General features: G+C 49.0%; 1 protein-coding gene across 2 annotated transcripts in view; it reads left to right on the forward strand.

The window, feature by feature from the left end:
- Positions 1-253: 253 nt before the first annotated feature.
- SRPX (sushi repeat containing protein X-linked) overlaps positions 254-12768 on the forward strand; it is a 93678-nt gene continuing 81163 nt past the window's right edge. The window contains exon 1 of one of the 2 annotated variants that reach the window (XM_031445493.2): positions 254-496. In XM_031445493.2, the coding sequence (XP_031301353.2) occupies positions 412-496 (85 nt within the window). In that variant the 5' untranslated portion in view covers positions 254-411. The remainder of the gene's footprint in view (positions 497-12768) is intronic. The other variant, XM_031445494.2, reaches the window with a different exon arrangement.

Genomic DNA, 12768 nt, shown 5'->3' on the forward strand with positions numbered 1-12768 from the left:
GATGGCATGGTGCTAGGGGCCCGGGATCTGGGAGGTGGTTGGGCCACCAGTGTGTATATTCGGGGTGAAAGGGCGCGCAACTGGGGACCAGAAAGTTACTTTATGATAATCCAGTTTGCCAGGGCACGCCCCTGGCGCGCTCAGGCCCCGAGGGGTCAGCCCCGCTTCCAGAAGAGACGCTGGCACAAAAGGAGGGGGTGGGTCGGGGCCCCAGCCGCGCCAGCGCTCCGGGGAGGCGGAGGAAGGAGGGCCGGCCCCAGGCGGGAGGGAGAGAGACAGACACGAGAGGAGGAGTTTTCCAGCTCGGCCTCCGCTGGTCCGCGGCGCAGCCCCTGGGTCTGGTCGGTCTCCTCCCACCCACGAGAAGCGCGCCGCGCAGCCGAGCCGAGCCGTGCGCAGCGCCGGCGCGCCATGGGGAGCCCTGCACTCCGGCCCGCGCTGCTGCTGCTGCCGCTGCTGCTGCTGCTGCGAGTACCCCCGAGCCGCGGCTTCCCAGGTAGGGCCGGGGGCGGGGAGGCCTCCCCTGCCGGGCGCCGGGGACCCTTGGCTCGGGCCGGAGGGCGGTGCGGGGGGCGCCCTTTGTCTGCGCGGAGCTGGTCTCTCGCCGCCCCGGGGACGGGGGGACGCGGAACGGGGCTCGCGTCCGGGCACCGGGAGGGGAGAGCGACTGTCAGTCCATGGCCGGCGCCGTGAGCCCGAGGACCCTCTGCGCCTGGGGTTCCAGGGGGTCAGTCAAACCCACGTTGGCGCTGGAGGCGACGAAAGAAGTTTGGCCGCGGGCTACTTTCTCACCCCCCGGAGTTTTGCCTCTCACACGGTTGCTGGCTCGCGGCCGGGGCCCAGGGGGCTGGCAGCTGGTCCTGGAAGGAGCCCCTACTCCCTCCGACTGAGGTCCCAGGCCACCCCAGAAGCTGCAGGGCACAAGCCACGGTAGAGGACGCTTGTGGACGGCACGGGCGGGCCTCTCCCGCATTCCCCAACCCCCTCTGCTGGGGATTCCGAGAAAGTCTGTACCTCTGGGAGAGAGGTGCATGCGGAGAGTGGTGACATGTGGCAAGCGCTGGGTTTGCCCCAGCGCAGGAGGACTACACTTGCGGGCTCTGCTAGACAGGGGGTGTGGCTTCTTGTTGCTGGAGGGAGTGGCCTATAGCATCCAAGGGGACCTTGGTGTTTATTAGGGCTTTCCTGGTGTTGACAGAACCTTCTTTGGAGATGCCTTTTAAAAAGCTCCAGCTAACTCCCTCATCCCTTAAGTTAGTAAAGAACTTCAGAGGCTCAAGCAACATGGCTGCACCCCTGTCGCCCCAGAAAGGAGAAGAAATCCATGGCACATTTTAATTCAGTGTTAATGAGAAAGTGGGTGACATGGACTATAGGGCGGGCACATACCTGGCTCTACTTTCGACACTCTGGGCAATTTAAACCTGGAATCTGAGAAACGAACCTACCGAGTTTTGGGTGAAGGGTGGCGAGAGAGGGTGTGTGTCCCAGATAGCCTGCTTGGGAGATGTAGGGGTGGCTGCTGGAAATTCTCTGCACGTCCCACAGATGAATGAATGAATCAAACAAACAGGTAAACTGATAAACGGGAACATTTATGTTTTGAGCTTGACTCTTGTAAATTTTAAGCTGTTTGGTAGGAACTGATTCAGGGCAAAGTGGAAAGGAGACTTATTCTCTGTGCCAGGCAAATGCCATTCCCCTGTTCTCCAGGTGTGTTCATGCCCCACCCCAGCAAGAGTCAGGTTAAGATGAACCCGGAAGGGAGGGGAAGTCAGTACTGGACCAGGAGCAGAGGGAGAAGTTAAGAAACTAGAGGCAGCCTTTCATTCTGAACTGGGAGGCAAGGCGTCTCTAAGCTGCCTGTACATCTGGTGTAGCCTTTCTCAGCCAAGGGGCCTCTTCCCTTTTTTCATCTGACCTCCCTCCCCTCCCTCACCCTGCCCTCTGCTCTCCTTCCCTCAGCTTCTACCCTTATACAGCGGAGCTTGCTGCCAGGGCCCAGGCACCCACAGAATCATGGGTTTCCACTTTGGGCGCTCCCTAGTCTGCGTCTTTTGGGAACTGGCCCTGGCTGGCTTGGCTTCCTCCACCAGCCAGCAGGCTGCCCCCAACTTGGCACATCCCAATGGGGTCTTTCAGGAAATGTGCTCTCCTGGGGCTTTTGATTCCAAAGGAAGGGATTTCAGTCCAAGCCAGAGGTTTTGGAAGGCTGGGGAGGGGAGACTCTCTAGGCCTGTGGGTCCCGAGGCAGATCATGTCAGCTGAGTTCACCCGATGTGCTTGGTGACAGATTTTGAAGATCATTTCAGACTCCGTCTCTTAGCAAGGGGACATCATGTCCCTAGTAAGAGAGCAGGTGTAAGAGGCCTGGAATCGGGAACCTCTGAAAGAGGGAGATGGATATCTAGGGCCCCATCAGCCCCCCAATTGTATAACCATCTGAGATTTAATAGAGAATCTGCCCGAGACAGAGTAAATCATTCCCATTCTCACTCCTGGAAGGTCTCTGGAGTCCTTCCATCTTTGAATTTGATGCAGCTTTTCTGGCTTTCTGATTTATTCCTTGCAGCCTAGCAAAGACTCAGTGTCTATAAAACCCCACATGAAATGTATGGAAAGTTCATAGCAAAGTTGTCTGTTGGATTGTGTTTGCATGCCTGCAAGATAGGATTTCTTACTCTGTTTCTGTTCTTTCTGAGATGTAATTGACACATATTAGTTTCAGGTGTACAATGTAATGATTTGATATTTGTTTGCATCACACAGTGATGACTGCAGTAAGTCTAGTTACAATCCCTGTATATAGTTACAAAAATTTTTCTTTTTCTTGTGATGAGGACTTTTAAGATCTACTCTTAAAACAGTATTATTAACGATAGTCACCATGCTGTACATTACATCCCGTGACTTATTTATTTTAAAGCTGGAACTTTATACATTTTGACCACTCCCCACTGCCTCTCCCCTCTGGCAACCACCAGTCTACTCTCTGTATGTATGAGCTTAGGTTTTATTTGTTTCATTTTTTACATTCCGCATATAGTGAGATCATATGGTATTTGTCTTTCTGTGACTTATTTCACTTAGCATAATGCCCTCAAGGTCCATCCATGTTGTCACACATGGCAACATTCCATTCTTTTTTATGGCTGGATAATGTTCCATTGTATGTATATACCACATCTTTATCCATTCATCTATTAATGGACGTTTAGATTGTTTCCATATCTGGGCTATTGTGAATAATGCTGCAGTAAACGTGGGGATGCAGATACCTCTGTGAGATCCTGTTTCCGTTTCTTTTGGATAAATACCCAGAAGAGGGATTGCTGGATCATATGGTGGTTGTATTTTTAATATTTTGAGGCGCCTCCATACTGTTTTCCACAGTGGCTGCACCGATTTGCATTCCCACCAACAGTGCACGAGGGTTCCCTTTTCTCCATATCACCGCCAACACTTGTTTCTTGTCTTTTGGATAATCACCATTCTGACAGGTGGAGGCGATACCTCATTTGGTTTTGCTTTGCATTTCCATTTTATTCTGTTCTTAAATGAACTCTTGAAACCTCATTTACATCTGAGATTTTGGAGGTTCACTCCACCTCCTTCTGCAAGCAAGGCTGAAGACGGAGAGTGAGCTCCGTAAATCTGACACCTGGAGAAACCTGGTGGAGCTGTGTGCTCTCGCCAGTCAGGAAAACCGAGTGAGGTTTGCTAAAAGCCTAACCAGACCACACCAGCCAAAGCAGCCTTTTAAAATGCCACATTTGGAGATAAGTATTAGGAACGGAACACCTGGCTCAGGATATACAATTAAAGTCACATCAGGAGCAGGTGAGGCTAGACATTTCTATTTGGGTTTAAAACACCTAATCAGCTGACAAAATTCCTCTGCATTTGAAAGGAGACTGCCGGGGAGAGCAGGACATTTTCACGTGGCGTTTTCTTTACTGATAACACCTTCCGTACAGTATACTGCTGTTACTGCTTCTCATTTCCCAGATTTGTGAGCTGAAAGAGACACCAGAAACCATCTCTAAAGCACTGTCTTCAAACCTTCCCACCTCATCCATCCTCACATCGTGAATGAAATCTTGCCCTTCTCTTTTCAATGATTTCTATAACATTCTCACTTTTAGTCTCTCTTATAATGACTCGTTCTACTTTCTCTGGTGAGATACTGGTCTTTTAAGTACAATTCTACTTTAGTACTAGGGCTTTGTGTGTGTAGGTTTTTTAAATGGAGGTACTGGGGAATTGAACCCAGGACCTCATGCATGCTAAGCACACACTCTACCACTGAGCCATACCCTCCCCCGCTTTAGTACTGTTATGATTGCATTACTCTCCTACTCAGAAACGTAGAACAACCGCTCCCTGCCCTCTCTCAAGTGAACTAGAAAGTTTGCTGTTTTCGGGGGACTGTACAATTTGCTTGCGGCCTGATTTTCCAGTCCTTCTTTCCTGGCTTCCTAAAATCTGGCCAAAGTAGACCCCCTGTTTTTATAGACCTGGAGTCACATTTGGCCTCTTCTGGGTGATTACTGCTTCCTGTACCTGGAATGCTTGCCCCCAGCCACCTGTCTGTCCAAATTCTGCCCACCGTCCAGCAACACCCCCACTTTGATGAAACTGCTCCTTCATCCTTTGAATGGGAAGCTTCTGCCTTCCTTTAAACACCCACAGTGTTTCATCTCTCTCGTGCTATTTATCAGGCACGCCATACATTACAATAAGTAATGCTTCCTTTGCCCTTCTCTCAGATTCTGAGCTGGTGAAGGCAGGGCATGGCTCTGTCTCAGCCCCCTTTGTCTTTCCCATGGTGCCTCGCCAAGGCTCTGGAGCCAAATAGATATTTGTGCTTATTGAGTTAACAGTTCCCTATAATTCAGCTGATGGACCACTGGCCGAAGGAGCTGAGAGAAACGTGTGTGCAGGTCAACAGGGCTTGTGCCACCGTGAATCCGCATACATGGGGTGATGCCTTGCTGGCTGTCGAGTTTGATTTTAAATCCACAAACGCCCTCCCTTTAAGGAATAACCTTCTCTGTTGGGGGCTGTAAGATGAGAGACGGACTGCAGCCATGAGCTGGAGTTTGCATTTACTATTTTCGTTGGCTGCTTTGCTGCAGCCCCTTCCAAAGCGGTTGAATGGTTTCCTTAATAAACTCAAACGTGTGTGCTACATCAATTCCCCTTTCAGAGAATGCAGCTCAGATGGGTCATTGAAAGTGAAGATTGAGTTGCAACAGAACAAGATTGACTCTTGCCTGGTTGTAACTTAGTATGAAATGGTAGCTGCCAAATGATGATCAACACACAGGTGAAATTCGTTTCCAAAATTGCATTGTGACTAATCACCTCACCTGAGTTCCAGTTCGTAAGGAATTTCTCAAGCCAGCCCCTCAGTTCTTGATTGTGTCATTTCTTGATGGTAGGCTTTTTTAGGCCGTTGTTTTATGGGTAATTGTTTATGGGGTCTTTTAAGATTTTTTCTCTTGGATACTTGAATTTAGCTCTGAAATAGAATCAGTTTTTGCCTTGTTTCATGGAACCTGGGCTCTACCCAGAGATTGTCTTTTTCATGGACACAGGAGGATGGAGTGCTGAGGACACCAGGATGAAAAAGGTAGGGAATTCCTTCTGTCAGTAGCTTTCTGTCTCATGAGGAAATAGACACCAGGTTATCTAAGGTGGTAAATGTTATATAACACAGATGGGTTGACAGGCCCTGGGACCACAGAGAGGAGCCTTGCAGGGACATGGCCTGGAGGTCGAAGAATGATGTTGATAGATACTGGTGCCAGTGTTAGTGACACTCCAGGCCCAAGGAAGGTTAACTTAGGGGGTCCCTGGGCTTCCTTCTCTAAGAACATTTTGAAATTGGAAACCAAAATCTGGGTTGGTGTTCTTTTTCTGGGGGAGAAGGCCCGATCCTAATTCAAAACCACTACTCACTGGGTCATCTTCATGAGTTATCTGAGAAAATGTGCACTTAATGCATGGGCACAAAAGTCCACACAGAAAGTCAGACGAGATTGCCGGAGTAGGGAGACTTTGAACCAATGACCACGTGGCCTCCTGCATTACAACCAGTGGTACAATTTCCCATTCTCCTCATTTAAGAAGTGACCCCAAACAGAGCAGTCATAATCATAGGTTGTAATTACTTTCAGGTCTGGGCTGACTACTTGTTGGAGCCCTCACTTAGCACAGTGTCTGGGACTTGGGGCACAAGCTTTCGTCAATATTTGTGGGTTGATTGAATGAAGTAACTGTGACAGGAAATCAACAATTCGATTTCAAATAGCCCTGCAGGATTTAACCAGAATTTCCAAGATGCTGATCCCCAAAGAAAAAGAAATGCGTGAGAGCAAAATATCAGACGAAATTTGCAGGACTCTGAACAAAAGATTCGTTTGGACAGGCAACAATCGGGGCATAGTTCATCACTGAAGCTTTTAAATTTCACATAACCTTAGGATGCTATTCTAGGAGACTTAGAAACTGGAGGGAATTGGAGTGAGGGGCAGGATTTTCAGATAAAGATTTAAGGATAAAGCTTGTGCGTGAGAAAAGTCAGCAGGAGGTTTGCTAAGCTCCCAAGTTGTCCAGATGATAATTGCTTGCACCTGGGTCTTAAGGGTGCCCGGCGCACTCTGGCCTCAGAAATCTCTGGAACACTGCTTCCCGAGCCGAGTGATTCACTCACCCGTAATCCTTAGCTCATACTGGATGCCTCTTTATGCATTGTTCTCCAGGGAGAAGATAAATGTGCTTGGACACAGTGGCTTGGATTATCTGAAAGGTTTGGGGTTGTAAATTGAGTATATTGGTTTTAAAACTTTTTTTATGAGTAATAGTCAGACAGATCCAAACATAGAATTTGGGGGCGGACTTTTTGCCTTAGCCTTGAAAGATGGTTGCACGTTTCTTTGGCCCTGCTCCTACAGTGACCCATGTGTCCCAGTGTGATGGGTCCCATGTTGTTTTCCCCTGTTGTCACTGGCTCTTTGTAGTGTCTGTCCACTTGTGCCTGATGAGCATCCATCTCTTCAATGCCCATCACACCCAGGACCCTCTGCTGGATGACTCGGGCTGCCGCTTACTGTGTGGGTGGCTGAGGTGAATGACCCTATAACTGGCAAGTATGTAACTGATTCAAGGATGTTAAAAAACACTGGTTAAATTAGGGCCACAGGGCGAGGACTGAGCGAAGATTTAGCAGGCCCATTGAGGAGTGGCGAGGAAGTGGTGGCGTGGCCACATCCCCGACCTTCTGAGACTCTGCCCCCAGTGTGGCCGTTTGGTATAGGAACTCTGACAGACTTGTTGCCACTGACTCAGCATTTGTCAGACAAAGGCTTCAATCCCTTTATGTATCCAACGTTATAAATCCTGTTTCCACTTAGATTTTTAACTCAGCTTTCCAAAAAGTAGGATCACACTGTTTCACCCTTAGCGACTCATGGACCAACGTCCCCAGCCACATGGGCAGACACTAGGGTCTCATTCATTTTGTGTCCTTATGGCCAAGCAGGGAGCCCGGCTCTTGGGGGGTCTGTGGGATGAAATCTCCAGGGGAGCACGCCTCCAGATGGGGCTGCACTGCTGACTGGATGTCTCAGGCTCCATCTGGATTTGCACAAGGGTCTCTTGTCCACATCCAGGCTCCCTGGCCTGGGCCTCCTAATTCATGTGGAATCTCAGATTGAGAGGGCACCCAAGACGGAACTCCCCACGTCTTAGTGAGGAGCCTCTGAGGTTCAGTGAGTTGGAGAGATTTGTCTGGGGTCACACAGGGAGTGAGAAGCAGAGCAAGGTTTAGAACTCCGTCTGGTGACTCCAGGATTCCCTTTTCCTCTATTACAGGCAGGTACTAAATTCAGCTTTTGAGTGGCCGCTACAAGTTAGGCACCGGGCCGGGCCCCGGGGACTGGCAGGTACCACAGGCGCTCCCTGAGCCCCGGCCTCGTGAATTTCTGCCCGGTCGTTCTTGTCAGTGTCGGCTGCAGCCTCAGAGTCTCACACCTGGGGCTGCTTGCGTGTTCCTCACCGGTTCTGAGAAGTCGCTGCCTCAAGGCCAGTCTTTACCCCTTCTTGTCGAGGTCCCAAGGGCTCCCTCTCTATGCCACTTGTTTTGAGCTCCCTAATGGATATGTCATAATATTTTTAACAGCTTTATTGTGATTTAATCCACATACCATACTGCTTACCCATTTAAACCAGTTCAGTGATTTTTAATGTCTTCTAGAGTTGTGTGTCCACCACAATTTAGAACATTTTCATTACCCACACCCCTTAGCCATTACTCCCCACCTCTTCTCCATAGCCCTAGGCAATCGCTGAAGTATTTTATGTCCATATACATTTTTCTATTTTTAACATCCCACATAAATGGAAACACACACTATTTGTCTTTTTGTGTCTGACTTCTTTCGCTTAGCATGCTTTCAAGATTCATCCATGTTGTAGCAGGTGTCAGAACTTGACTCCTTTTTATGGCCGAACTATATTCCATTGTATGCATAGACCACATTTTATCCATTTCATCAGTTGATGGACACTTGAGCGGTTTCCACTTTTTGGTTATTATGAGTAATTCTGCAATGAATATTCATATACAAGTTTCTGTGTGCACATATGTTTTCATTTTTCTTGGGTAGATACCTGGGAGTGGGCTGGCTGGGTCATATGGTAACTATGTTTAACCATTTGAAGGACTGCCAGACTGTTTTCCAAAGTGACTGTACCCTTTTACATTCCCACCAGTAGTGTGCAATGGTTCTGATTTCTCTCCATCTTCATCAGCTCTTAATATTATCTATTTTTTTGGTTAAGTGATATACCTAAGTTCCTTAGCAGCTTTCACGCAAGGGTTGCGTGAAAAAGCAGTGTCTGCGCTGCCAACTGTGGCAACAGACTGGCACGAGTCACCTAAGGATGGCTGCCACCCACTCACTCACTGCTGGCTGTGGGGCACCGCTGGTGCATAAGGTGCTCTGGACAGATTAGAAGAAGGTGCTCTGCAGGGAACTAAATATCTTGTAATAAGCCATAATGGAAAAGGATGTGAAAAAGAATATGTATAACTGAATCACTTTGCTGTACACCAGAAACTAACACAATAGTATAAATCAACTATACTTCAATAAAAAAAAAAGAAAGAAAAAGAAAAAGGTGCTCTGTCTAGGCATGTGTAATGCTATGGGCACAATGCTCGGTCTGGGACAGATGTGCTAATTAGGAAAAGGACAGAGGCAGGACTTGAGACTTAAAGAGTGGAGGGCAGTGCAGTTTGAGACCTGCTTGCCCATTGGGTGGGTGTGACAGTGGGGGCTGTGGTGTAGACAGCTCCCTAAACAGCCAGATACATGCATGGCGATCTTGGATGTCAGGAGCTCAGCCCCCGATGGGACAGAGCCGTGGGCCCCATGTTCTTCGACAGCTTGCGACTATCAAAAAGGAAAACAGAACAAAATGCTGTGCTTGCATGTTGGTGATGTCCTCGCCTGCTTGAATCCTTGCGTCACCTGAGAGCAGAGTAAGCAAGTCAGAAGCTCAGGCCCCACTCCAGACCTATCAAATCAGCATGTACATTTTAATGAGATCCCTCCAATGATTCTTCTTCCTTTTTTTTTTAAATGGAGGTACTGGGGATTGAGCCCAGGACCTCGTGCATGCTAAGCATGCGCTCTACCACTGAGCTATACTCTCCCCCCCAAAGGTCCTTATAGACAGTGAAATTGAGAAGGATGGGTCTGCTGGATGAGTTCAGCCCTCTGCCAAGACAGGGCAGCTGGCCTGTTTATAACGGCCCCTCCTCTCTCCCTTCTCCTCTTGGCTTTGCCTTTATCATCGCATCCTCTAGACTTCCTTTCCTAAGTCCCCGACATTCCTGAGATAAGCATGTTCAGCCTTTCGTTTTCTGATCCCTCTTCTAACTCAAAAACAAACCCTACCCTTCGGGGGGCCCTTGACTTCATCTCCTTTGAAGTCCTCCTGCCTGGAGTGCAGCTCCTGCCTAGCCTGACCTCCAGCAGCAACAGCGCAGCACGGCTTGGTCCATGGCTAATGGGGTCCTTGCTGGCTTTGCCCTGCAGCTCAGCTTAGCTTAGACATAACTTCGGCTCTTTAAGAAAGGCCACATGAGTGTGATTAGGGCCGCTCCTGCCTCTCTTGCAAGACCTGGTCCTGGGGTTGAGAATTTCTGCAACTGACCAACCCTTAAAGACACAGGGGCTACGCATCTTTGCACAGAAACCGATGCAGCTGGGGTTAGGGAGGAAGCAGCACCTTGGAGGATGGGTGACATTGACACCAGTGGGGAAGTCGGGAAAGTACACTCTGCCCCTCATGTAAACCCCCGCAAAGTCCTCGAACTGGGCAAGTCAGGAAGACTGAACTCTTAGCACTAAAAGGGGGCCTCCCACTGTTTCACGGGTTTGAATGGGTAAGTGGTTCCCAGCCCAGCGATGGTATTTGGACAGGCTGAATTAGGATGATGGAGGAGTCTGATGAAAGGAGGTTTTCCTGACCCCCTACCTCTATGTGTTCTGCTTTGGCAGATCTGGGATGCGGACCGGTCATCTAGGTCAGGAGTCTGCAAACTAAGTCTGGGCAGGCTGAATAGGACCGCACCACTTGGTTTTGAATGACCAGTGAACTAAGAATGGTGTTTAAATTTTAAAGTGGTTGAAAAAAATCAAAAGGAGAATAATATTTCATAACACGTGACAATTATATGAAATTCAAATATCGGTGTCATTGGAACGCAGCCATCTCATTCATTTGGATGTTTTCTGTGGCTGCTTGGTGATCAGTGGAAGAGTTGGGCGGCCGTGACAGAGACCACATGGCCTGCAAAGCTGTAAGTACTTACTCTCTGGCCCTTTACAGAAAAATCTGGCCAACCCCTTAACCAGGGCCTTGCTGCTTAGAGTCAGCCTTCCCTGGGAGCTTTACAGAATATAGAAATCAGACCTTTGAAGTCAGAACCTACCTTTAATAAGATCCCTAGGTGTTTGGGGCTGCTTCTCCATCACCATGAAGCTCAGCTCAGGACTCATCTTGGCCTTAGTCGGGGGGTCTTTTAAGATGTCCAGGCCAGCATGCTGTGACTAGCGCTGTATACCATACTGGTCTTCACCTGACAGATAAAAGATAACTGGCTGTCTCATTCCCCATGTTTGAGGCTTGGTAACCACCTGATATCTTAGCCCGTCTAGAAACCAGGACCCTATCTCATTTTCACCAATTCTTGGCCAAGGCCTGGTGTCCTAATCCAAAGCTGGAGGCAGACTGGCCTTGGCTACCTGCCGACAGACTTCCTGGATGCTGCCTGGATTTCTGGGCCACAGGCTCTGGGCCCTCCCAATCTGCCTCCCTGCCAGCATCCTGCTATAAGGTATGGCCCGCCATCCTCCACTGCCTCTTACCCTAGATCGCTGCTGAGGGCTTGACTAGGACATCTGTCTTCTGCTGGTGGCTGTTCCTTCAGGAGCCTGTGATCTTTCTGCTGGTCAGGACCATCCCTACTGGAACATTTTCCAAAAGTGGCTTTCTTAAAGTGCTGCTTCTCAGACAGATTCCTAGATGTCCTAGGGCAGCAGAAGGCATGGTAAATAAGTGGAGAACTGTTGTGTTCCACAGGTTTCTTCACTGCAGGCCAGCTCAGGGGCGTTGATCCACTACTGTCATTGTTACTCTCTGGGAGAGAACAAATAGTGAGGACCGCGGAATCTCAGATTGTGGTCCCCAGACCAGCAGCAGCAGCAGCACTGGCACACTTATTAGATACATCCATTCTCAGGCCCCACCCCAGAGGTGCTGAATCAGAAGCTGGGCATGGGGGAAGGTGGGCCCAGCAACCATTTGAACAAACCCTCCAGGTGCTTCTGATGCCTGCCCAGGTGTGAGAACCGTTGGTGTGGACCTTTCTAAGTTGTTTTCTCACAGCATCTCAATAGATAAGTATTTCACATTTGTTATCTTTAAAGGGAACTGTGTTTTTGGTTTCAGGACAGACATTTGGGAAAATGACATTGAATTGCCTGCAGCATTTCCTGGTGGCAGTGACCACTGCAGACCTAAGGGAAAAAAAGAAAAAACCTTTGGGGAGCGCCGTCTGTCCCACATCTGGTCTGCTAGGCAGTGCTATGCATATTTGATTAAAAGAAGTTTCCTCCAGTTGAAAGCCACCAACGTTTGGCTGTTGCAAACGTGTTCTTTGAAATGTTTTTGTGGATTAAAACGTGAAGAAAGCTGGGGACAGCTATTGGAATATATTCTCTCTTTGAACCTTTCCTCCTTTCAGAGTACACTTTCATCAGAAAAACTTCCTCATGCAAATCCCAAGTCCATCTTTCCAGGCCAGTCAGGTCCAAATGGCTTTTGCGGGTGCCCATGCACACAGCGAGTGGCCCTCTTCCTGTCCGTGGGAAAGCCTCAGGAAGCTTCTGGATCTGAGGAGATGGTTTGTCCCCGGGCAGTGTCTCTCAGCCCTGGCAGCTGAGCGTTCCTTCTCAGAGCTCAGTTCACTCCCTCTTGTTCCAGAACTTTCTCCTTTGCTATCAGGGCCAGTGGTATCACAGCCTTGGGCCCGCAGTTGAACAGTTTTCATTCTTTGCCATCAGAGAGTCTGTAAGTGCTGTGTTATCACTGAGTCTGAAAATCCCAGTGAGAGTGATTTTCACTTGAGGGTGAGGTGAGAGGAGTCGCCGCGTTCTCTTCCCAGACCTTTGATCTCTCTTTGTTTAAATG

This window comes from Camelus dromedarius, chromosome X (assembly GCF_036321535.1).
Source record: "Camelus dromedarius isolate mCamDro1 chromosome X, mCamDro1.pat, whole genome shotgun sequence".
Classification (NCBI taxonomy): domain Eukaryota; kingdom Metazoa; phylum Chordata; class Mammalia; order Artiodactyla; family Camelidae; genus Camelus; species Camelus dromedarius.